The sequence below is a fragment of the Rhea americana genome, unplaced genomic scaffold, assembly GCF_003343005.1.
Source record: "Rhea americana isolate MKP2758 unplaced genomic scaffold, rheAme1 scaffold_15, whole genome shotgun sequence".
Lineage (NCBI taxonomy): Eukaryota > Metazoa > Chordata > Aves > Rheiformes > Rheidae > Rhea > Rhea americana.
Window position 1 is genome coordinate 8,801,721 of NW_028185594.1, and position 22,411 is coordinate 8,824,131.

The 22,411-nt window shown below is 52.2% G+C and overlaps 1 protein-coding gene across 9 annotated transcripts in view; it reads right to left on the bottom strand.

Moving 5' to 3' along the window:
- ANK1 (ankyrin 1) overlaps window positions 1-22,197 on the bottom strand; it is a 41,811-nt gene extending 19,614 nt beyond the window's left edge. For 4 of the 9 annotated variants that reach the window (XM_085299515.1, XM_085299516.1, XM_085299514.1 and 1 more), the window contains exons 1-16: window positions 21,663-21,818; window positions 12,241-12,342; window positions 6,437-6,535; window positions 5,221-5,319; window positions 4,426-4,524; window positions 4,127-4,312; window positions 3,891-3,989; window positions 3,227-3,325; window positions 2,788-2,886; window positions 2,130-2,327; window positions 1,934-2,032; window positions 1,452-1,550; window positions 1,107-1,205; window positions 759-956; window positions 486-584; window positions 293-391 (exon numbers count right to left, since the gene is read on the bottom strand). In XM_085299515.1, the coding sequence (XP_085155641.1) occupies window positions 293-391; window positions 486-584; window positions 759-956; window positions 1,107-1,205; window positions 1,452-1,550; window positions 1,934-2,032; window positions 2,130-2,327; window positions 2,788-2,886; window positions 3,227-3,325; window positions 3,891-3,989; window positions 4,127-4,312; window positions 4,426-4,524; window positions 5,221-5,319; window positions 6,437-6,535; window positions 12,241-12,342; window positions 21,663-21,806 (1,917 nt within the window). In that variant the 5' untranslated portion in view covers window positions 21,807-21,818. Of the gene's footprint in view, window positions 1-292; window positions 392-485; window positions 585-758; window positions 957-1,106; window positions 1,206-1,451; window positions 1,551-1,933; window positions 2,033-2,129; window positions 2,328-2,787; window positions 2,887-3,226; window positions 3,326-3,890; window positions 3,990-4,126; window positions 4,313-4,425; window positions 4,525-5,220; window positions 5,320-6,436; window positions 6,582-12,240; window positions 12,343-16,119; window positions 16,257-16,443; window positions 16,535-21,662; window positions 21,819-21,993 lie in introns of those variants that run through there. The other 5 variants (XM_085299521.1, XM_085299519.1, XM_085299522.1 and 2 more) reach the window with 5 other exon arrangements.
- Window positions 22,198-22,411: the final 214 nt, after the last annotated feature.

Sequence of the window (22,411 nt, forward strand, 5' to 3'; positions counted from 1 at the left end):
AGATCCCTGACACAGGACAATCTGTCCTGCCTGAACAGGGCAATCACTTGACACCTCTGCTGGCCCCACAAGCTGGTGCAAGGGCAGAGGCCGGCATAAGTAGCACGTGCAGAGAGCAGCTGGTAGAACTGGATGATCAGTTCCTCACACACACACTCCACCAGTAGGGGCTGCCCAGATGGCACATCAAGATTAATGGGTGGTGCAGGACACAGCACAGCTGGCCCTAGGTTGGACTGTTTTTGACACATGGCACATCCCCATGCTCCCAGGAATGCTTGTCCAGCCTTACCCAGGCTGAGCTGTGGGGGGAACTCCCCTTGGGAAGCAGTAGCTTGACAATCTCCAGGTTGTTGTGGTGCACAGCCACATGCAGTGGGGTTAGGCCGTTCTGGTGAGGAAGAGAAAGCAGAGACAAGTGAGACAGAGACCATCCCCATGTCAATCCTCCAACAGCCCCTGGCCACCTTGAGAACAGCACTCACCTTTCCTGCTGCACTGGGGTGGGCATCATGTGCCAGGAGCAGCTCAGCCACATCCACCTTCCCGTACTTGGCTGCAACGTGCAGAGGGGTAAATCCTTTCTGGGGAGAAAGGAAGCCCATCACACAGTGCACAGGGAAGACGAGAAAAGGACTGGCACATGCACAGCAAGGGAGGCTGCAGCATATGAGAGGCTACCCCTTCTGTGATACACATTGCGCCCAGCCTTGGCCCAGCTGGGTCACACACTCATCAGCACAGGCCACATCAGACACCTTGGTCATGCAGGTCTGTGAGGCCCCTTTCTCCAGCAATGCCAGTGCCGTGTCCACATGCCCCTCTCTGGAGGTGATGTGCAGGGGTGTATGCCCAGCTGTTGTGGCCAGGTTGGGGCTAGCACCATTCTCCAGCAGAAGTTTCACCATGCTGGTGTGGCCAATGCGTGCAGCACAGTGCAGAGGAGTCTGGTCATCCTGTGAGGGAAGAGGGAGGTAGTTGGCAGATCCTGGCCTTCCGAGCTCAAAGGAGCCCTGGTCCTATTCCTGCTGTTACACAGTCACTGGCAGGCAAGGCCATAGGCAGGTAGGAGCGAGGGAACCACCACCCAGACTCTTCACACCCACCTTGGCCTTGGCATTCACTTTGGCTTTGTTCTGCAGCAGATAATTTGCCACATCCGTGTGTCCTGCTCTGGCTGCCATGTGCAGGGGTGTCTCCACTTTCTGTACCAAGGACAGAATAAAGCCGTGAGGCCATAGGAGGGGAGATGCCTTCCTGCAATCATTCCTCTGGTCCCTGATAGTGGGAAAGCACTGTCTCCACCTTGTTATGGCCCCTACCTGCCATCACAAGGGAGGTCCACCAAGGATTGCCCAATAGATCAGAGAGAGCAGAACTCAGAGACTCCCCATCTCCTGCTGCACCCCACCATGATGAGCTCCCAGCATCCCAGCCAAGGTTGGACTCACCACATTGGACACATTGGGAGATGCTCCACGCTGCAGCAGGGTCTTGACAATTGGTAGGTGCCCCATGAAGGCAGCCACATGCAGGGGGGTCAGGCCGGACTGTGGAGAGAGGATCCAAGAGCCAAGGTGGGGGCTGATGGGCTTGTCCACACCTCTTCCTGCAGCAACCCCATAGGACAGGCTCCAACACAGAGGCAGACTCTCAGCCCCCAGCCTGGCCCTCAGCAATCCCCAGGTGAGCTGAGGGGAGCAGGGAGGGCTGCTGCCTCCCCTGCCACTCCCCACCCCGTGGGGAGCAGGACAGGGCAGGGCAGATGCTGCCAAGTACAATGTGTCACTGAGCTGCAGAGAGCTCTAAGCCAAAAGAAAGAAGGTGCCTGGGGGCAGGGAGAAGCAGCAGGGCTGTTACCACCCTGCAGTCCTGCCTGGCTCTGCATAGGTGGCAGCAGAAGAGTTGGGGACCGACTCACAGCCCCACCTACCTCTGTGACAGCATCAATGGAGGCACCCATCTTCAGCAGCAGTTCCATCACCCGGATATGGTTCTTCTTGCAGGCAATATGCAGGGGCGTGAAGCCATTCTGCAAAGAGAGATGGACAAGGCATGTGAGTCATTCTCTGTGAGCGCGTTCCCCCTCTCTCCCAGGTCCTGGCTCTGCCTGACCCTCCTTCACTCACCAGGGCTCGGGAGTTGGGCTTGGCCCCCTTTTCCAGCAGAAGCTTGGCTACACGGTGGTGCCCGCAGTGTGCAGCCACGTGCAGCGGTGTTAGGTGGTCCAGGGTGATGTCGTCAATCTCAGCGTTGTACTGCAGGAGCAGGCGCACACAGTCCAGGTGGTCGCCCTGCGCTGCCATATGGATCGGCGACAGGCCGTTCTGCAAGCAAAGATTCTGGCCTCAAGGCTGGGCCAGATGGGGAGCTGGGCATTACACCACAGCCCCTGCCCCATTCTCTATACTGGAACCTCATGGCAGAAGGGAATCATACATTCCCAAGGATGCTATCAGAGAGGAGCTCTGAGATCCCTCACCAAGGAAGCAATGCTGAGCTGAGGATAGGGCCAGAAGAGCTGCTGCCTTTGAGCAGGCTATCTCCAGCAGAGCTAGTCCCATCAAAGTATGCACCCCTCTGGCAGAGGGCTCCTGCCAGGGTTAAGGAAGAGGTCAGGCAGTTACTTGCTCTTTAGCAGGCCAAAAGCACAGCCCTGGCTACACAGGAATAGCCCCCAGGGTGAGGAGTAGGGCAGTCCTGAGGCCCAGCCATGGATGGCATCAAACAGCTATGCACAGCTTGTTACCCTTGCACTTCCCTGGGACCTGATCCCCACAGAGTCACCTTGGTTTTGGCTTGAATGGGAGCCCCGTGGTCCAGCAGGATCTCTGCAATTCGCACATGTCCATTGCGGGCTGCACAGTGGAGAGGAGTCAGCTCATCCTGTGGAGAGAGATAGGTTCAGAGGCTTGCTGTGGGCACTATAGCTGTGGGCAAGCAAGGGTCACCTTAGAGAAGGAGGGGGCCATGGATGTCGGAGAGTCTGCCCTCAGCCCCCAGGGGACACCAGATGCAGCCATGAGGCCTCCTCTCATTTCTGCATGCACCAGTCAAGCACTTTGTCCACCCTCTTTGTCCACCAAGAATTTTCTCTCATGCAGCACATAAGACATTCACAACGGCCTGTACTGCAGAGTGCAGCACAGCTCTGCTCCCTGGGGTGCAGAAAGTCCAGGGAGGGACATGGCCCATGTACTTGCTGGTAATGCAGAAGTGGTCTCACCTTGGTCCTTGTCTCTATCTGGGCCCCGCGGTCCAGCAGCAGCCGTACCATGATGATGTTTCCTCGACGGGAGGCGATGTGCAGTGGCGTGATCCCATTCTGGAAAGAGACACAGAAATTTATTAGGGGGAACAGCCCCTTCTCTTCCCTTCCCAAGGAGGCTCCCCCCCCACACACACATGCACAAACACATGCACGTGCATGGCAGAGAAGCGCTCCACGTTCCTGCCTGGGAATGGTGTACACGAACTGCTTGTTTCACCGGGCTGAGTGAAAGGGTGAGCCCCTGCTCCTGCCCAGAGCTGAAAGCTGTGGACAGAAGCTGCATAGAGCTCGCAGGAAAACTTCAACTTATGGGTCAGCTGCAGGGACTGTAAGCTCTGCCCTGCAATGGCAGCACCAGCTTCCCTCAGCCTGGATACAAAGCCCCAAGAGCTTCTAGGTGTGCATGGCTGCAACAGAGATGAGACAGTAGAAAAGATCCATGCTGGGTATTAACGGCAAGTTCTTACACATGCCCTGTGCTCTACTTTCCACACGGCCCCACCTCACCACAGTACACTGGCTGGTAGCTGCTGGTGCACTTATGCAGAAAAGAGGCACAGCTCCCTTCCCCCATGCCAGAGCAATGCCAGTCCCAGTCACTTCCCAACTTTGCACTCACCTGGGGTGTGAAGTTGACACTTGCACCACGATTCAGCAGTAACTGAGCCACACTGAGGTTCTCATAGTGGGCTGCAATGTGCAGGGGGGTAAATCCAGTCTAGGGGAAAGAAGGAGGGATCAGACTAGTCAGACACATGCTCCCTGCTGAAAAGACAGATAAAATAGCATAGCAAGCTGCACCTCTCCTTGGAAACGTGGGAAAGCTCCCAGAGACAGGGTGGGAGAGCCACACACCTTGGAGAGGACATCAGCGTTGGGATCATTCTGTAGCAGCACAGCAGCTGTGCGGGTGTCATCATTGCGGGCTGCGATGTGCAGGGCGGGCAGGCGGACCTTACCCTTTGTCCCGTAGTTGATGAGGTGAGCAACCACATTCTCATGCCCTTGCTGCAGAGCCACAGCCAGTGGCGTGAAGCCATCCTGCCAAGGAGAGGTGGATGAGAGGTGCAGAACCAAGTGGCCTCAGCAGCACCCAGCACACTCAACAGCAGCCCCAACATGCAGGGCTCTAGGGTCTTCCCGAAGTGTCTCACCTCTGTAGCTACATTCTGGTTGGCTCCATTTTCCAGCAAGAACTTGACAACTTCCAAATGGTTTTCCTGTGCTGCCATGTAGAGGGGAGTGAAGCCTTTCTGCAAACATAGAGCCACGCATGTCAAAACAGCCCTTCCCCAAATGCCTCAAGCCCCTTATAGACCTACATACCAACACCACTTCCCCATACTCAGCTGACTGAACTGGGGCTACAGCATACACAGCATGGGTGGGATAAATGAAAACCTAGAGGGATCAGGGAGAAACTGTAGAGAGCTAGAGGGCCCCCACATCCAGAAAGGACTAGGGGATCCTTCACAATAACAATCAACCCACATGATACTGCCTTCCACTCACTGCCACTGCATTCCCTTGCTCTGGGGATGTTTCTCCCACCAGGTACATTCTGAAGAGTTTGCAGCCACACCAGATCCAGGAAAAGGAGAACAAAAGAGACATGGTGCACAAAGCTGCAAGAGTGTGATAGGGAGCTTGTAGCTGTGCAAGGGCAGCATCACCCATAAGTTCTCTCAGGAAGAGTTCAGCATGCTTGTGTGTGCTGTTATGGACTCCTTCAGCAAAGAGACCATGCTTCTTTGCCCATCCTTCCCTCATGTCTCCCCTCGCCACCTGCTCACACACTCGTGCTCTTTCAGGAGTCTGGCAGAGTAGTCCCAAAGCCTCAACAGGACCAAGGGCTGCTGAGGTACCCATGCTGGGCACAGTTCCCACCACAGAGACACCATCACTGTGTGCGCTGGGGGCTTTATCCACTCCAGTCCAGATCACTCTACCTGAGACTGTGCATTGACGTTGGCCCCATAGTTCACAAGTTCCCGGACCACGTCCTCTTGCCCAGCCAAGGCAGCAATGTGCAGGGCTGTGTTCCCCTTCTGAAAGACACCATGAGGCAGCACTCAGGGGCAGCATATGGAGCAGCCCACGATGCTGAGGAAAGATAGGCCTGATGTGTCAGTGCACATCCAAATAGAGCTGCTGCCATTTGACAGCATCTGGCCAGGGAAAGCCTCTGGGGCCAGGCAGTCTGTGCTCTGAACCTCATCCAAGCCACAGATCAGGTAGCTTTGAATCATATCGTCATGGCCAGGGAAGAGAGTGATTTTGTATTGCTCATGAAGTTACTGGCAGCAAAAGCTGAAAGCTYTGACTCAGATTCTGTGCGTCTCCAGCACCAAGAGATAAGCAGAGGAGGGAAGACAAGGAACTGAGATGGCAGTCTTCAGGCAACACTGCAAAGTGTGCCCTGACAGTCAAGGCTTCCCAGCAATGTTGGGCATAAGCAGGCTGGAAAATGCAGACATGAGCTCCTCCAACATTTGCCTTCGGGTGGAAGGGATAAGGAACTCCTGCTGGAACAGATGCTAAACTGTGCTCTGCACCAAGCCTTGCCAAAGCACAGAGAGGCTTGCAAGCCAGGCTCCCTCCCCCTCACCTCCCTTCAGACAGTGCTGGAGGCTGCTTATTTATCAGCCCTGTTGCCTGGGCCTTTGTCCTGTTCATCACTGAGTGAGTGCTACTCCCCACTGTGGTGATGCAAGGTGACAACTATTTATTATTTATGGAGCACTCTGGGCTTGCAACAATGGCACCAAAGCCATCTCAGTGCTGCAGTGTGCAGGGAGCTGCCCTGGCAAAACACAGGCATGGCCTGAATGTGGCAGCCTGTGCCAGCAGAAGTGGGTGAAGACTGCACTAGCTTATCTTGTGGTCTCTGTCACTCTCCTCTTGGGCTTGTGGTGCCCCAGCTTTTGAGGAGATGCATGGAGAAGAAGGCTCCCACCTGGAGCTGCCCAGCAAGGCCACAACTGAGCTAAAAGCAGAGCCTAGCCCCTGCCCAGGCCCCAGCTCAGCAGCACTGCCACCAACAAAACCTCTCCAGGGGGATGAAAGCAAACAGCAGGATTCACTGTGCAGCTATTGCCAGTCCATCTGGCAGCAGTGCCAGGGTGGCAAGTTGCAACTAATGTGACCAGCCTCCCTCATCCTCACCTTGGTCGTTGTCTCCAAAACGATCTCCTTGTGCAGCAGCTCTGCCACCATTTTCACATGGCCCTCCTTGGAGGCCAGGTGCAAAGCATTCAGCCCATTCTGGAGGGAGCAGAAGTGGAAGAGGGGCATTAGTCACCAGCTGGGGCTGTTGAGGAAACACTTGCCCTGAGCTCCTGCACAGAACTGTAGGCACTTGGCTCACAATGCTGGAGAAAGCAGAGCCAGGTCTTGGGGCCTCCAGGATGGGGACATATAGCCCCCTCCCAGCCCCTCCACTGCCACAGCTCCAGGTCACAAGCAGCTTGCAGTCCCCAGTGTGGGCACAGCAAGGAAGCAAGGATCAGCCCAAAGTCTTCACAGCCCTGCCCTTCTCCCCCAGATATTCTTCCCAATGCACCATCAAGTATCAGCTACTGCTGGAACTAGACTCCAGGAGCTGTAAGACTGGCTGGGGAAGCAGCCACCTTGCATCCCCATCGGGAAGATACAGGAGCCAGGGAACCTGCTAGCAGTGGGCCAGCACCAAAACACCTTCCACCCAGTCGGACAGCTGCAGAGCCAAGGAAACCTGTCAGGCTCCTGCTGGATGGCCAGGCAGCACAGTCACAGTCCAGCACTGCTGCTGGGAGCTGGAGCAACCACCCTGCCATCAAGTCCTGTGCTGGCTGTAGCAGGCTCCACACTGCCAGAGCATCTGCATGCAGCCCTGAATGCCAACTTGCTGCCTAACATGGGAGGTTTCTCACACGAGCAAAACATGCAGCTTTCATAGCCTACTTCCTGCGGATAGGCATCGCCACAGCCCAGCACCTGWGCCCTTAACTCCACATGCATTGTCCCATTCCTCCCTGCTCATGACCCATCCCTGAGCTCACTGGTACATGTTCAGGGTCCTCCAACTCCTGTCTTTGCAAAAATGATTTTCCTGAAGGTGCCAGTTCTCTCCTCATGATCGCCTGCCCACAATTACGCTCTTCAAATCCAAAGCACAGAGTTTATGGCCCAGAGTGAAGATATATCCGAACTGCAGTGTGTGTGCAAGCCTTAAAATTTAACATTTACACAAACAGAATTGCAGCAAGAAGTTCTGCTTGGGACAGTGATTTTTATCCAAGCAGCAGCCAAATTTAACTGATAATGATTCAGGAGCATCCAGGCCAGCAGCTAGCTTCCTCCTGGCTTTGCAGGCTGCCACCAACAGCTCCATCCTGCACCTTCCCTCTCCCCACCTTTCCCCCCCACCCCAAGGGTTTACTTTTCTCCCTCAGAATTTTTCCGGAGCAGAGAGTGCAGAGGAAGTGGTGGCTGTGTGGCTGCTAAGCTCTACCAGCTCCGGATAGTTCTAGCATGAGTAAAGTGTCTTCCCAGGGACATTTCTGCATGTGCCCCAGTTTAGCTCTCCTTTTTCCTGAGCACCAAGTGCAAACAGCTGGCTGGGGCCATGCTAGCATCCCCAGCTGTGGGACTAAGGCAGTGACARGACAGCCTGTGCTCCTCTATTATTTCTGACAAACTCCTATGCTTCCCAGATGTGAGCAACAGAGCTGGGATATGTGTTAGCAAAGAGGTTAAATACTCACAGGCAACTTCAAATGACACTTTTTCCCCACTAAGGGAAATTTCCCATGTGTCTCACTTCTCCCGGGTGGATGTGCTAAGCTAACTCACCCCTATGGAGCTCTGCCATGCAGCAGAGAGCTGTCATCTCTCAGGGAGCACACAGCCCTCCCTGAGTACTATACCTGCCAACCATCTGTATCTGTTCCTGTAAAGCCTAGAAGGTCACCTCACAGAGTTGCTTCATCCCCACCTGAATAGAGGCAGGGGAGCAGAAAAAGCCCAGGGAAGCTCCAGCACCAGCCTGCAACCATCCAGTTAAACTTAGAACAGCTTTAAGAGAGGGTTATCATACTGCAAAAATGCTTTCCATCTCTCTCTCACTGGAAGCAACAGTCATCCAACACCCCAGTCAAAGAGACTCAAATTCTGTGTGATTCTTAACTCTGATCACAGCGTATAGCAGAGCAAAAACCTGCAGTGAATACTGGCCTCCTCAGCAAACTAATTCCAAAGTTTCTAAAAGCCTCAAACACAAGAGGCTTTTTTCTAAGGGGAAATTCAGTGAGAATGCTGCAACACTTACAGAACAGGGCCACCAAAAGGAAATGCTCCTTTTATGCAAGAGGTTCCTAAATAATCTTTTGAATACTGAAAACCTGTAAGGAATGATTATTCGCTGGCAATACAAGCACAACGTTTGTAGAAGACTGCTTCCCAGTGTCCTGTCATATTTCTGCATCAGGAACAGAGCAAGCTGTTTTGTACATTTCCTTTGGCTTGACAGCTCATCTGACCCAAAACCTTCACAGGATGTGCCCTAATTTGAAAGGTGCTGCATTCCCCTTGCTAAGTGCTGCAAACACTTCCCAGAAATCYCAGTCACTGGCTGCCAGGGCAACAAACTCAGCCCTGCAGAAAACACAAATGATAGGGCTTTGCACTTAGCCTGCACCAAAGCAGGTCCCTGCCTCGAACTACCCACCAGGACCAGAACTGGCAACCCAACAGAGATATCTCTGGGAATCCATGTGCCAGCACAGCTCCAGTCCCTGCTGGCAGGGGTCCTGGTAGCAAGGTCTGCTCATCCTCAAGCCGTCAGCTCCTCATACATGAGAGGCGAGCGTGTAGGAGTGAGACATGAGAGAGGTGGATGACGATGACAATGCAGATGCCAGCAATGATAAGGATGAAATCAGCAGGATGAGGATCAGATGGCAGGTCAAGGTCTCTGCATTTGTGTAAGAATACAGGGCCTGTGGGATAGGTCTGACCACATACATCCCTCTTTATTCTATACAGGACATGTGAGGTTGGACCTTTCCCACAGGTCTGATATTCCTCAGATGGAAACCCCAAAGTGCCATCTAACCACTGCAAGATGGCAGGAACCAGTGCAAAGACATCACTGAAAGAAGTGTCTCATACTGTTGCAAGGATGTGCTCCCATCAAGGTGTTAAATACCCTCRCCAGCAGCAGCAATCTGTCTGAGACTGGCCCCGCAGCCAGCGAGTGGAGACAGGTGGTGATCAACCATTGCTTTAGTTGAGGAAGGAGAAGTTCAAAGCCATTGTCCTTAGCTCATGGCTGGGTCTCTGCTTTTTTTCCTTGCAKATCCTTCTCCAGAACCATGTATTCCTTTGCACTAGTGGTACAGGAGCAGGGGACAGAGAATCTCCCTCTGCTTTTAGGGCTGTCATCAGGTTTAAGTGAATATCCACGATGCTCTCCGCTTGTGGATTCTCACATCTCAAAAGGCTTGCGCCAGCTTGGCTAAACACAGCTCCCCTCCCCTCCCAGCAGCCTCCTTTTGCCTCCCTACTCTGGATGCTCACAGGAAACTGGCAGGAGGGAATTCTCTGAGACATTTGTGAACAGGCAAAGCAAGATGATTTTTCCCTGATAGGCTCTGTTCCAACCTTTGCACACACGGGACATGAAGCATGAATGTGCCACACATGGCAGCATCCCTAGTCCTTCCTGGAGAGGAGTGTGACACAGATTTGAGCAGCATGATCCCCCTGCTCCCTGTGACTTGCTTTCCTGGATACTTGTAAGGGAGAAGCTGGTACATTAAATAACTATTTATCTCTGGTAATTTGTGGTTGAGTGAATGGAACCACGAGCACAGGTGAGTGCTTCCAGTGACTGGCCCCTGCTATGGCTCAATTATGGCTTCTGCTCCCTCACAAGAGCTCAGGGGAATAGCACTTGGGTTTAATTAGTGGGCCAAATTCTGAAATGAAGTATGGCAGCTTGGAAGATCCTGCCTGGTTCTGAGGCAATTTGCTATAAGCATGTGATGTAGTCAGTACCGAGTCCATTTGAGTCCTGCAGCCCAGCACTGCCAGTGTGTCACACAGCTTCTCCTCTTTATAAACCCTCTATAAATCCACAATGATTATGGTGTTAGAGCCTCTATCCCACAAACAGAAGCCCATCATCTTATSTTCAAAGGACTACGAAACCAAAAATTCTCTACTTCTCCCTACAAGACTCCTCTGACTTAAAAGCCCTATGTCCCCACATAGCCTGATGGTAGCAGTCTTTAAGATTCCATCAATGCTGATAATACACATTAATAATTCATATAATACAGTGATGGAAAAAAAAAATCAGCATCTCTTGAGCTTTCTCCAAACCTCTTCTCGTGCCCCAGAGAGCAGAATGCAAGCTGCAATGTGCCCCAGAGGCCTGCAGACGCTCAGCATCTACACAGCACCATCAGTCAGAAAAGGAAAGTAGACAGCAACGCTTCCAGGAAGAACTTGCCTGCAGTAACTGTACCAGCCACCGCAGTGCTTAGATCAGTAAGTATAAACTGTGCTTGGTTTGAGGGCTTGATGCTGAAATAGATGAACATACATTTGTGCTACACACYGAACTGGCCTCCTCAGCATCATTGCTACTCCAGAAAGCAGCCAACAGTATCGCCTGTGACCCCTGCTGAGCCTAAGCCTCCCACTGCAGCACCTTCCCTGACTCAGCCTGAGCCGCTTGCACTTGACAGCCACCCAGATACAAAATGTTCTGCTGATTAYGTGCAAACAATTTCTCTATGCCTGCAGGTCTTCTTCCCTGGGTCAGACCTGCCTCTGCTCTGGGCTACAAGGAGCTTCACCTGCCCAACACATCTTAGGCCAGCAAGACTGGCACTTGCAAACAGCCCCTGTCCAGGTTCACCTGCAGCTTCTGCAAATATGAAAGCCTGAGCATCGCAAGCAAAGAGAATATCCCCAAGAATGAATCCTGCAACATCCTAGCCACTGTGCAGCACTCTTTACAGCCATCTGCTCTGCCCTCTGACAAGCAACTGAGCCCCTTCCAGCTGTCTTGGTTGCTTGCGTCCCTGAAGGAGCCTCACTTCACCCTTTCTGCCCACCTGCTAACTCCTCTGTTGCACTTGAGCCAGGGCTGCCAGGCACCCCAGATCCTTAGGTATCACAGCCCTCCCTGCCCTAAAGACCACTGGTCCAGATCTGCCTTCTTGTCAGCTGTTTTCCTCCCCAGCACAGGACTTGTTTGACTCACCTCAGTGCTGTGGGAGCCCCCCAGCAAGGAACTACTTTCATGCTGCACTCTGCCTTGTGTGGCACCCCTCTTCCCCCAGCTCAATCCTGAGCTCCTGGTTCACCTGCCTGGGCTGGGACAAGAGCTGCAGATCACCTGGAGCCTGGGAGCGAGGGGAAGGGGAGGACGGACACTGACAGATCCACACCTAAAGGATCCACAGAGACAGTACAACCCACCAGCCACTCACTCCTCTTCAAAGTGTGGCCTCAGCACAGGCCATTCATACCGTTGCGCTGACAGTCCTGGCACCACACTCTGCCTGGTGCTGTGCATCTAGCCCTTAGCTGGGCATGTCACAGCTCCACAGACAAGTGGCCTGGAGGCTGCACAGTGCAGATCATCACAGAGGAGGGCTTGTTTCACACCCAGACACATGAGAGGAGTAGGATCGGGATAGGCAGCATCTCCTGCAAAGTGTTTAAACTTCTGCTGTAGTGCTAAGCAGCTCTTATACGCTGCCTCATACCAGGTATGACTGTGTGATCAAGGCAGACTCAACTAGACCCGCAGGGCAGAGAAACAAGAAACTGTGGAGCACCTCCTTGCCTCTGTGCTATGGGAGAAGTGTAACGGAGGGATGCAGTGATCATTACCTGGGCCTTGGGGAGCCACAGCATAGCACAGTTGCACATGAACTAGAGATGGTACCAGAACTCCTATGGGCTTCACCTACCTGGTTACAGGTGTTAATATCTACCCCATTTCTGAGGTGATCCAAGGCTTTGTCCAGGTTCCCAGATCTTGCAGCTCTCAGAAAACTGGTTGCAGCATCAGCCTTTGGGAGAAAAAGAGAAAGTATAAGACTCAGAGTCCCCCCTGTTCTCCCCCTGCAACTGGCGCTGTGCCATCTCTTCACTCTGCTGCAGAGAGCATGACTGTAGTCAGCCCCTGGCACAGGGCACTGAATCCGGCCACCTTGCTGCTGACCACCAGCTTTGGGAAGCAGCTAGGATGTAAACAACCAGAACCAGCTGGGGAAGGGTCTGCGTTGGAGCAGAAGGGAAGAGGGATGAGGTGGTCAGGGCCAGGACACATTTAAGCCTAGGATGCATTTAACAAGAGCGATTCTCCTATCTCCTCAAAGGCTCCCACCCAACCTGACTCAGGGCACTGAAAGGGTAAACAAATCTCATGGATGAGCATGCATTCCCCAGCTAGACTCCAGCCAGAGAGCACTCAATTGCTTTGAATTTGTGTTTAAACCTGCAGGCAGAGCTGCACAGAGAAGCAGCCAGTGCTGGGAAGTATGGTCCTCTTGCAGTGATAGCAGCTGGGAGCAGACAGAGAAGTTATTTCCCTTTCTCGTGTTTGCAGAGCCACAGTCTAGCTACATGCTGCTGGTGGCTACAGGAGTCCCTTGCCTCCCCAGGTAAGGCCAGGGAAAGCTAGACGGTGCTGGTGCTGCCAGAAAGCAGCAAAAACCTTCTGAAATTGGCTTGTGGCAATACAGCATGAGCATGAGTCCCTGGATACTCTCCTCAGCGTCAGTCATCAGTGGGACCATCTCCACGGGCACCTGATAAAGCAGCTCTCCTATGCCTGCCTCATGCCAGCCACAGCAGTGCCAACAAGAGCACTTGCATGAGCCTGCAGCATCTGTCTGGCTGTGGGGAGGAGGAGAGCTGCTCCTCCACAAGTGGATTATGAGATGCTCTAGTCAGCACAGGTGAGTGCAGACATGCAATTATTATTAACTCTGCACATCCCTTGCAATACCTTGTGAGTGCTGTTCAGATTATGAGCAGGAGGTGACAAAGCAGGGAGGGAATACAAGGAAAAGAGTGTTTCTGGGCTCTCTGAGGCAGGATGTTGGAGAAGGACCTCTGACAGCCATGTCCAAATGGGGGTTGCCCCTTTATGCTCTCCTGTTCTGTGCACGCTGGCACACGTGAGGACACACATGCTGCAGCAAGAGCTGTGGCCCTGTCCCAAAGCATACAGCTGACAGTTTCCCTGTGGCCATGCCATGGGCACCCTTGCACCATGGATCCTCAAGCTCCAGTCCTGTGCACCAGGCACAGTACAGCTGCACAGCAAAGAGTTGGCAGTCTGCAGAAACCAGCCAGAAAAGACCAAGGAGAGGCAGGCCAAGGTGGGAGTTGCTTAGACAGATGGAGTCGCCCAGAATCACACAGGTTATACCAGGGCTGGGAACTGCATCTAGAATCAAGAGCAGCCCTTTAATGCTAATCTGCTGACAGAGAAGACAAGGGGGAGAAGAGCCACACAAGGTCTGCAGCTCACCCCAACACCTGTAGCAGGGTGCAGAATAAGCTCTAAGGGGATTGCTATAGCCATAGCAGCCTTCCTTGGCCCAGGAAACACTTCATCCTGGCTGAGCCCACTTTTGCTGTTCTCCAGAGACTGCTGGCCAGCATGATGGTAATTTCAGGTATTGGCTCCAGCAACAGTGACCTTGACTGAGCACCTTGGAGCCAGGAGAATCACAGGAGTGAGGTAATGCCTGCCCTGCACCACTGAAACACAGCCACCTCGGGCAATGCACAGCAATACTTTGAACAGTGCTATTTGGTAGCATAAGGCACAACATGGGATGGACCAGCAGCTGGAGAACAGCATAGTGGGAATGTGGTAACACAGGTCCATGTGGCAGAGACACTGGGCTGCTGACCAAGGGCTAGTGCCTTCACAATGGGTCAGGCCTGAAGAGCTCTCTGCAATGAGACATGTGCAGCAAGGGGGGAAGAACACCCTCTTCCACCTCCAGCCCCACTAGAAAATCAGAAAACATCGTACACTGCCCGTGCCAGGAGGCCTGACCTAGCCCTGGCTGGCCTGTAAAGCATGCAGCCTTGCTGCGGGAGAACATCCAGGGTTAAAAAGCTCCTGAGAAAGGATCTGCAAGCAGCAGGGTGAGAGAGCACAGTACTGGAGGCAGAGATGGGCAGAGTAACACAGCACCTGGCCCCAGACTCTTCCCCTGCCCTCAGTTCTCAGTATCACTCATTTGAACTCAGACATTGAAGCAGGACACAGTTCAGCTGCCTTCTGCTCTCCTTCCCCTGCCTCCTCAGGCCCATCTTTCCTGCCCTGACCATCCTGGCCTGAAGAAATGTAGCCAAGACCAGGCCTGCAGCCCTGCTCCCCCCAGACAGGGTGCTGGGCACACCCAGCAGGACTCAGCCACGGCTCCCCAAGCAGCTGCTGGATGCCACAGCACCTCCGGACCACTCAAGTGAGTGGCAGAAGGCAGCACTGCAGTTCGCTCTTCGGCGCTGTGGGAAGCACGTGCTGACTGTGTGACCTCCCCTGCCAGCCAGCTCGCTACCACCTCAGAGCATAGCCTTGTTCCTTTGGAAAAAGCACCCAAATCCAAGACCTATCTGCTGACTTTACAGAGTGCTGTAAGCACTGAGCAGCCACAACGTGGCACTTCAGTGCTTCCTGCTCATTCAGCCTTCTCAACTGCACTAGGCAGGACGCGGCACCAGCACTGTGCCCTCAGAAATGTGCCCTCTGAGTCCTGCACATCGTCTGGGGGCCACGACTCACAGCAAGGAAATACTGAGAGCTCCAAGCAACAAATTTAAYGCAAAGGACTTTCCCAACTCCAGTTCCTGCTAAGCCTCTGCATCATGGTCAGGCGCAGTGACAGGGCAGCACCCCAGCTATGCTGCAGACATGTTAACCACAGCACAGACCTTGCACAGCAAATCCCTGGGAAGTTTAAAGCACAGCTCAGCCAGCTTCTCTCACCCAGAGGACATATAGGGAGTTGCAAAGATTAAAGGGATAAAACTCTACAAGCTCCAAGAGCACAGGGGCTCCCAAAGCCCTAGCATACCCAGCAGTGGAGACCACAGGCAGAAAGCAAGCAGAAAAGCAAGGGGAGGTCTCTTTGGACATGAAGAAGTGCGTTGTATACTCACAGCCACGTCTGGACCAGACCTGCCCTTTCGTGCTGCCATAGTCCAGCACTTCAGCTGAAACCTGAGCCTGGTGTCCCCACTCCCCCTCCTTAGTTATCTACTCCCCAGCTTTGAGAGAGCCAGTAAGTTACATTGCATTCTGTCTAAAAATACAGGCTCCCTCCTCGCTCCAATGTAGACCCTGCAGGGATCGCCAGCCACTAATGGAATTTGTTCATTTTCTCTCCATTATTGTGTCAGACAGGGTATTTAATACCAAGCTGCCTCTGGAAAGCAGATGACTGCTGCCAAGTGCAGGGAGCAGGTCAGAGCTGCAGGTGCCACCTTGGGAACAGCAGAGAACAGCCCCACAGATACCCCCAGCAGCTTGGTGTTTCACAGGTAACACCCGCCACAGAGCAGAAGTGTTGCAGTGCCCTCCAGCCCTCCAGATGGTGGGGGTTGGGGCCCTGGAGAATATGGTGAGACTTGGGTGCATCAGACCTACTGCGCTTCGGCTCCCCATGATCAGGGACGCATAGGAAATTGCAGGACATCAGACACCAGCAGTCAGACCACACATGCAGCCAGAGAAGAAGGGCTAGCTCAGCTCACACAGTAAAAGCAGGGGAAAAAGATCAGCAAGCCCTTCTGACACCAGAATGCACAAAGGGACTGTCTACCTATCACTCAGGTATTCCTTCACAGCAGCTTGCTGTTACTTTGCAGTGCCACAGGGATCAAGACAGCACTAAATTAGCCTGGAGAACTGAAGCATGGATTGGGACCCTGGGATCTCCTAAATTTCAACAGAAAGAAGCTGCAACAGCAAGAAACAGAGAGATCCTATGAACGTAAGTAGATGTGCACGTTGAAAGATACACACACAGCCCAGTCAGCACAACAGAAGTGTACCTAAACACAGACCCACACACAGCCACACTACATGCACCCAGCTGGCATACGTGCACACACACACTGCTGCACACAAAGGCAGATGCAGTCACCTGCTATCCATGTGTCCAGAATACGCAGTACCTGCTTCCAGATGCAGAGAATGCCTCTAGTGGTTTTCCTATCTTTGTGGTTTGTAGTGTTTCTGTTCTCCTTTGACTTCCTAGCAATTTTCCAGGAAGGAATTATTCCAAAGGGAGAAGACAAACAACCTTATACTTGCTATTGTGTACCACTTGCACTTTTATACAACTGCTACATCCTCCACACAGGTGCCATGCTCCACAGACTTGTGGACCTGTGAAGTAGCAGGATGCTGTTTCCAGCAATTCCTAGAGGGAAAATCCTCAGATCTGGAGTTTGCAAAGTGCTCCAAGACTATCTAAAGTAAAAACCATAACACAGCACATTGGACTGTGCTTCTAGTAGCCTTCCCTCTCTTTCCTTTCAGGAAACAGCACCGCTTGCCTCCTTACAATCTAGATTTTCCTTTTTCTCTCTCCTTGTCCTGATTAGTAGCTTCCTCTATTCCTATTCACAGGTGCCTTCCTGCTCTTACAGCCCTGCTCAGCAAAGCATTACTGCTGCCAGATGCATGCCCTAGCCCCTAATTCCCCTTCACTCTAAAATAAGACATCAGGACCTGATAAGAGTCTATTGCATTGCTGCTGTGGCTAAAGCAACATGCAAAGGGAAAGTTCTGCCAAAACAGTTTAGGATGGATTTCACAGGATGCAGTCAGAGGTTCAGCAGTCCTGCTGTGCTTGTCTTCTGGCTATGGYCAGAATCCTTCTCTAATCTGTTCTTGCAGTGCTGTTGCTCTTGCTCCCACCCAGGGAGGGGCCCAACCAGCTCCCTCTGCACATCACTGATAAAGGAAGGGAGTATCTCAACAACACTGCCTACTTCTGTGAAAGGCAGACATGTTTATCAGTCCTYGGGAACCTATTCTGCACAGGCTGGTAAATGCTGAATGTAGATGAGTCCAAGCAAAAACGAGTTCAGAAACCCATGCTAATCTCACTGTGTTTTCTGGGCCACAGAGACAGGCAAGAAGCAAATTACTGTTGCTGCTCTAAACTGGCAGAAGGCACACATGCATCCTGCTACACTGCCCTCTTTGTCCCCCCTGTCCACTTGTCTTTTCTACCTGCAAGTTCTCTGCTTGAGCCAGGAGGCAGCCTGGGCAAAGACTGCCACTCCTCAGCTGTTTCTACAGCATCAGCACGAGGAAGAGGCCTGAGCTGGCTGCTCACTGAACTGTACATGGAGGCACTCCAAAGAGGCTGGAACCTCTTGCCTGCAAGGATGCACTCACAAGGCGACTTCCCATGCCTTGATGGGTAAAACCACCCTTTCTGCCAAACTGTAGTCAGTCCCAGTGGCCAGTGAGTTTGGGTCTACTCTGCTGCTGAGCCACGCGGTTGACTCCTGCATGAAAATAGAAGATAACTGTCTGCACAGCAGCTCTATACTAGCCCCTGCATGCCAGGGGCTGAGGGATGCAGACCATGCCATGTACATTGTCTTTAGGGTAGGCTCTCTTCTGTCAGCCCTGGCACTCAGTTTGGCTTCTTCCAGGCCTAGCTACTGAAAAATATTGTCAGTGAGGAGGCTCACAGACAGCAGGTTTCGCTGCATTAAAAGCTTCCTAAGGTTGCTTTAGAGCAGAGATCTTGAAAGCAATTAGATCCAATTAAACCACTAAGCAGATTTGGATCTCTGGAGTTTTGCCACTGCTGACAACTCTACATCGTCAAACTATCTCCTTTATATTCCCTGGAAGTCATGTGCTCCTCCTAGCAGGATGCTTAGTAGCTCGTGCTCTGCACACTGCTGTCATCCATTTGCAGCTCCATGGCTCTAACACTCTCTCCAAACCCCATATCAGGAGCAACATGTGCCATATTTTCTCTGGGATACACTAGAAGCAAAGCTGGCTGAGGCGTCTTGCGAAGTGGGATGTGCAAACAGCCTGTGGAAAGCAGATAGCCAGCAACAGGAGAGCCACCAATTAACAGGGGAAAACAAAGCCTGGCTGCCATGGGCTCCTGGAGCAGTGGACAGAGTCTGCCCAGCAAGGATACACCTGTCAGCCTGATGCTGGCACACAATTATCACAACAATCAACAGAGCCCCAGGACTAGCAGTGAGATGCACAGCTGACTCTTGGCAACAAAGCCATGTGCTGCTATGGGCATCCTACCTAGACTGTATGCAAAGGTTGAAACCAGATCCTAGGAGGTCTTCCAGTTCTTAGTGACAGGGTGCTGAATTCCACTGTCAGTGCTACCAGCTGGGGAGGCAGTGCAATAAACCTCGTAATATGCCTTTACTTTAAAAGAATGAAGTTGCTTTGCTCATGTGGGCCTGTGTCCAGCAATGGGCATGGTTCTCAGGTACAGCCAACTCCTTTGATGCATTATTTCCAGCAGAGAGGTCAAACCTTTACATCACTGTAGTGGCATACTTGTAAGATACTGGCCAACCCTGTGATTTCTCTGGAGCCAGAGMTCATACAAACCTCCCTGCCTTGCAGGCATCAAATGTCCAGATCAGCAGGTAATAATCCGGATTCTTTCTCATCATATGGGAAGAATAGGTCAGCCCTAGAAACACACCAGCTGCCAAAATTAAAAGCAGTCAGAGCTGGCCTCTAGGGTCTCCCTAAGAAGATCAGGGGAGCCGAATTAGAGATCTAATTCAAAACGCCCAGAAACAGAAATTGCATTGCCTTCAAGAGCTTTCTCCTCTATGTGTATGCACAAAAACTTGACACTCTCAGCAGTCCCTGCAGTGGAAATAAAACCCTCTGTCAGGTTTCTGTCTGCTAGGTAGAAGAAAGGATTCAGCAGAGCACAGCATCTCCATCTCCAGAGAGGCCATAGCAGTAAGGCCTCAGGCAGGCAGGCAGAGGAGCACAGAGAAGAGGCCACCAGGCATATACTGCAAACTCAGATGAAAGAGAAAAGCAAAAGCACCAGGAAAGCTTGTCAGATAAAAGGATAAATCCATACACACAAATACTATTCTGTTGCCATCCTCATCCCTGGCCCAAATGGTGCAGGACAGGACCACAGATCTTAACAGGACTGACAAAAGTCAAGGCACTGACAAGGAGAGGCGATCTGTGGAGGTCATCTGGCAAGTGAGTATGTCCCTATTTCATGTATCACCCCAAGTAAACCATTTTGTCCATGCTGCTCTCTGCTAGGCAGAGATCTCACAGTACCACCAAGCTCCCCCAAGGCACACACCATTGCTTGACACACTATCACAGGCCAATGGCTCGTGCTCGGCAGAGATCCCTAGTGACCAGAATGCAAGGAGGGATCCATCCATCTCCCAGTAGGAGAATCAAGGCATGCAGAAACAGAAGGATCTGCTCATGTTTCTGCAGCAAGGGGCTCTTAAGAGTTGGGAAGAGAACTTAGCACAACCCGCAGAAGAGGAATACCAAAGCAAAGGGAGGAGAGTCCCTTGTGGACTTGCAGGTAAGGAGGCATCTTGTCAGTTAGTTTGTTTTGAAAGTTCTGAAGAAGGGGCAAATTTTCGGGTGCAGTTGCCAGTCCGGATCCTTTGTTATACGCAAGCCCTCATCATTATATGATAACAAGTAATTAGCTTTTGGAAATCCCATTTTTGCACACTTTTAACAGGAGGAGTGGTTCTGGACTATCACTGGCAGTGCAGTTCAGCCCCAAGGTTAACTCTGTCCTTGCTAAGCACATTCATACCCCAATAGCATCTGTGGTGGCTCCCTCCTTCCCGTCTCATAGGTCCCTTTTGCTAGCTGTTGACTCTGGTGCAGGTTCAGGACTGCAAGGAGGCTGAATATCAGAAACAGCTTAATCCGTCTTGAGCAACGACTTGGGAGCTGCCCCTACACAGTAGGCTCCAATCCTTCTGATCAGGATCCGCTAGTGCTACATCCTACAGCTCTAGGAAAGCTTACCTCTGTTAGTTCCTACCTGCTAAGAGTTTTTCTAAGTAGCAGCATCAAAATCTTGCTCTGTCATTTGCAAGCCATCATTTCCCAGTGGAAATACAGTGCTGGGTCCAGCAGCAATGAGGGGAAAGAGGAAAATGAGAGGGGCTGGACAAGGAGATGGAGACCAGAGCACCATTCCTTTCAGAGAGCAAAAGCAAGGCAAGCATTAACACAGCTACCTCTCCTGCCAGCTGCAGCCAGGCATACCCAGGGGAAAGCTGTCATTCTCCTTTGATGTTAGCAGAAGCCTCTGCTCTCTGTGCATCCTGAGAAAGGAAAGCTATTTTTACCTCACCAGAAAGAATATAGACTATGACTGAAGACAATACACCAGAGCCTCGTTTCAGACACTATACCTCTTCTTACTACATAACAGGGTTTATAGCTGGTTAGAGAGATGCAGCAGAAATGCACCTGCTTGATTATATCTCCTCCTTCCCTAATGCACTTTCTTCCCTGGACCATGACATAGCTTATGCAGGCATGTGCAGAGGATGCTGGGGAGGCCCAGAGCTGGCAGGACTCAGAGCAGGTTGTCGTTGAAGGAGGGAAAACACAGACTCCTTTGAGCCTGCCTGATGTAAGCCAAGGTCTGTGAGGCACACCTGGACAACCTGCCTCCAGCCTACCATGGGCCTTGTGCAGTGCCCCTGTGGTCAGGAGCTGGGCTCAAGTCCAGAAATACTGTCAGAGTCCAACCCAGTGCCTGGTGAGAGAAGCTTCCTTCTCTTTTTTAGGGTTGCTTATAAATTGGTCCTAAATTCTGCAGTCTGCTCTGGCTCATCCTCTACCTCTGCTTCAGCAGGGCTAGTCCACACATGCTTTGCCTGCCTGTGCAGGGCAGACAGCTCCGAGCAATGAGCTGTCTGTTAGGACCTGCACRCTGCAATGGATCGCAGTGCAGACCTTACATCATGTCTGCAACAGATTGCAAGCCAGCAGCGTTCAAGCTGGTCTGGCCAGCACTTGGGGGTGCATCCTCCAGAAGCCATGCACGGAAGAAAGCATTGCCAAGAAAGCACCTGAAGCACAGGCCTGGCAATATACGCCTGCCAGCTGATCCCTAGGATTGACAAGCAAGCAAGAATTGTGGCAGCAAAGCCACCTGCTCCTCAAAAGAGCTAGTGCAGCACTGTGCCTAGGAAGAAACATCATCCCATGCACCTGGTCCAGAGCTTTGCGATACGATGACACAAAACCCAACACCTACCATTAAAATAGAGGCCCTCTCCCCCCCGAAAAAAAACAATACTGGGAGGCACCTTCCATCTCCCAACAAACCTGTAGTGAGAAGGACAGAGGTGAGCRTAGCACCAGGGGGACACAGGAATTCTGGATCCAGTGCCAGACTCTGCCACTGTCTCCCAGCATGACCTTAGGCAAGTCGCCAGTGACTAAAGAAGGGCAGCAAATACTTTCTGCCATTTTCCGGTCCACTTAGACTGCAATCCAAAGGGCCATTTTCTCTGGACTAGACTCTGGTCCATGTTACTGGCCAGGATATATTCATACTCCTGCATACAAACAAACACTTGGACAGCTGACCTTACTCCTCTTCCCCAGTGCTGCCCAGTGAGCCCCTTACCTCACCTGGAGCTGCCCAAATACTCACCCTCAAGTAATGCAGGCACGGCATTGCTGCAGGAGRAAGTCAGGGCACCCTGGATAGCCAGGGTCTGCAGGTCAGACGAGCCCACTTACACTGTAGTCAAACAAAGTGTGAGCGGCCAGTGTGGAAGAGGTTATCAGYAGCACGACTGCACCTATCACTGCTCACACGTGCCTGCATGCAGGCGCAGTGGGGAGGCTCCTGCCTGGGGTCTGGAGATTATAGGGCGTCCCACGTCAGGGGTTTGGGGAGAGCTGCCAGGCTGGATACGAAGTGTTTCGTGAGTGCTGCGTCTGAGGCACACCATAAACATATTTGTGAGTTGTAAACAGGGCGGAGCCCATGTGCTTGAAGCCTGCTCTTTGAGCAGTACAAATGAAGACGAAACTTCAGAAGTATGAAGCAAAATAAAACTCCTCCA